The sequence below is a fragment of the Crocodylus porosus genome, unplaced genomic scaffold (assembly GCF_001723895.1).
Source record: "Crocodylus porosus isolate Cpor-Errol unplaced genomic scaffold, CroPor_comp1, whole genome shotgun sequence".
NCBI lineage: Eukaryota > Metazoa > Chordata > Crocodylia > Crocodylidae > Crocodylus > Crocodylus porosus.
Window position 1 is genome coordinate 58598665 of NW_017728931.1, and position 2748 is coordinate 58601412.

The 2748-nt window shown below is 38.9% G+C and overlaps 1 protein-coding gene across 3 annotated transcripts in view; it reads left to right on the forward strand.

The window, feature by feature from the left end:
- The window catches only part of NR1H4 (nuclear receptor subfamily 1 group H member 4), a 76764-nt gene extending 75885 nt beyond the window's left edge, over positions 1-879 (forward strand). For all 3 annotated transcript variants that reach the window (XM_019545133.1, XM_019545134.1, XM_019545135.1), the window contains one exon: positions 425-879. In XM_019545133.1, the coding sequence (XP_019400678.1) occupies positions 425-663 (239 nt within the window). In that variant the 3' untranslated portion in view covers positions 664-879. The remainder of the gene's footprint in view (positions 1-424) is intronic.
- The last annotated feature ends 1869 nt before the right edge of the window (positions 880-2748 follow it).

Genomic DNA, 2748 nt, shown 5'->3' on the forward strand with positions numbered 1-2748 from the left:
AACCAGCTTCCAAGAGAAGTGGTGCTGGCTCCTACCCTGGGGGTTTTTAAGAAGAGGTTAGATGAACACTTTGCTGGGGTCGTTTGACCCTGGTATTATTTCCTGCGATGGCAGGGGGTCGGACTAGATTATCTACTCAGGTCCCTTCTGACCCTAGAAACTATGAAACTATAATTGGTTGAAATAAGGAGTTTATACAAAAAAAAAATCATTACAACACTGAGGCACTTTATTTTCTTGTTGTTTTGCAAAATTCTCTGTGGTAGGTTTGAATATTGTTGTATACAGTGAATATCTTTGCAATTCTATAGTGTTGTGTGTAGTCCGTCTTTTCCTCATAAGTAATTAAAAGAAATATTTGCAATATATCAAAATTCATGCTGGCTAACTATTTCTTTCCTTATTATTTTAAAAACAAAACCAGATCGACAATATATAAAGGAAAGAGAGTCTGTGGAAAGGCTTCAAGAACCACTGCTTGATGTTCTACAGAAACTTTGCAAACTTCACCATCCAGATAACCCTCAACATTTTGCGTGTCTTTTGGGTCGCCTTACAGAACTACGGACATTTAACCATCATCATGCTGAGATGCTGATGTCATGGAGAGTGAATGATCATAAATTCACACCCCTTCTCTGTGAAATCTGGGACGTTCAGTGATGAATGTTTTTATTTTGGGATTAACAACTTTTTAAAGGACCAAATTGTATTCATTTTCACTGCAATATTCATTAGTTATTTCTTTAAAATTTCTTTACTGAAGTTTTTACAGAAACACACCAAAGAAATTTTGTTCATTATGTACTGAATATTATGTAACTATCAGTCTTTCATATGTTAATGTAAAGTATATTTTCCTGTATTTATATACAGATCGGAAAGAATGTTTCAGCATCACGTAGGTGTCATATTAACTCCTTCTGAAATTAAACTGATTGTATTTTTAACTCCTTTTTTAAAGTGGGACAATGCAGGTTTTATATTTGTTCTTTGCAATGCTCTTATACTTCACCTTTGTTAAAGGATATTTTTCAAATATTAACTATAATAAATAATGAAAATGATGGATGCTACAACTGTCTCCTTTCTTTGAACATGCACAAGCTCTTAAATAGTAAAAAGCCATGCTGTTCTGCTAAAGGTAAGAAGCCTCAAAACAGTCTATACCATTAGTTTTTGCATGTAATAAATATGGAGCTTCTTGTTTTGTTTGCATTATCAATATTTATAAGTAAAAAATAGATAGTGTGTTCTTTGTGGAATGGTATCACAAGTTTACCTTCCTATACATTATGTTGCATTACAGACTTATGTTACCTACTGGTACTATCTCAACAGTGGTGTCTTAAAAAAATCTTAGTTTACATTTGGGTGCATTACCGACTCCATTAGCTACTAGTATCATCTCATTAGCATGTCATAAAAACAAGTATGGCTAGGTACTGACATTCAAAAAGCCCAAGATGGAATTGATATAAATTATGTGGTTTTCTGTAAGCAGCATAGGTTAGACTGGTAGTGAAGAGAACACACATTTGCCCTTTGGAGAGGGAGCAAATCTTAGACCGGGTTCTGTCATTTTTAAACCAGTCTGTGGGCACATCTACATGAGTGCTTTAATGCTCAGTAGCCTATTTTACTGCGCATTAGAACATCACAGCAATAACTGTGCTAATAAGCTAATGCGCAGTAAAATTAGGTACTGTGCATTGTCACTAAGAAAAGTGCGCTTTTGCTGCTGAACATTAGGGAAGTCTAAAGAGCATTTAGTTTGTACCTCACATTAGAAGGCACTTTTACATGTGCTCCAGAGGTGCTGGGATAGTGCTTTAATTAGCTCGGCTCCAAGAGCTTCCACGTCTCATGTGTCAGCATCCCCACGCTTAAAAATGGTGGTGTGGCCTCTTGAACTAAAGCTTGTTTATTGAGCTTTAGATCAAGCACCCCCTCTGCCATCTTTAAATGTGGGGATGCTGATAAATGAGAGGCAGGAGGCTACTGTAGCATGGCAATTGCCATGCTCCAGCAGACTCAATTAATCGAGTCTGCTCTGACATGCTTTAATTCTGCTCTGCACTTGTGCGTAGGTGCCCAGTAGCGTTAATGCGCAGTAACAAAAGTGTTTAAATGAACACGTAGATCAGAGGCGGGCAATTTTTTCGGGCAGAGGGCTGCTCACTGAGCTTTGGCAAGCCATCGAGCACTGTGACAAACAGCCAGGGGCAGATAAATAATACTTTTCTAAATTTTTTAGGGGCCCCTTGGGCCAGACAGAATGGCTTGGCGAGCCGCATCTGGTCCGCAGGCCACATTTTGCTGACCCCTGATGTAGATGCACTCTGTGCGCCAAACTTCTGCTCTCTTATAGGTATAGACGGTTTCTGATCACTTACACCAGTAAAAGTGTCTGGACCCTATAAGAGAGCTGTTACCTATGAATCTTGACAATGACAGAGGAAATACAGCAATAATTTTATATGGAAACTATGAGTCTGGCAGTTAAAACAATTATCGTCCTCTCTGAATGTTTACCATCCAATATTACAACAAACATCACATTTACATTGTAAAGAGTTATACCATAAAATTGGTTATCCGGCATTCTACAAGCCAGTATGCTTTACTAACTGGCACGCGACAGCAGCTGCTGCCACCACCACTCTGCGCTGCCCCTGCCCCTCCAGCTCCATGCGCAGCCACTGCCACCCCTCCTCCCCACTCCACTTGATATGCCTCAGATAACCA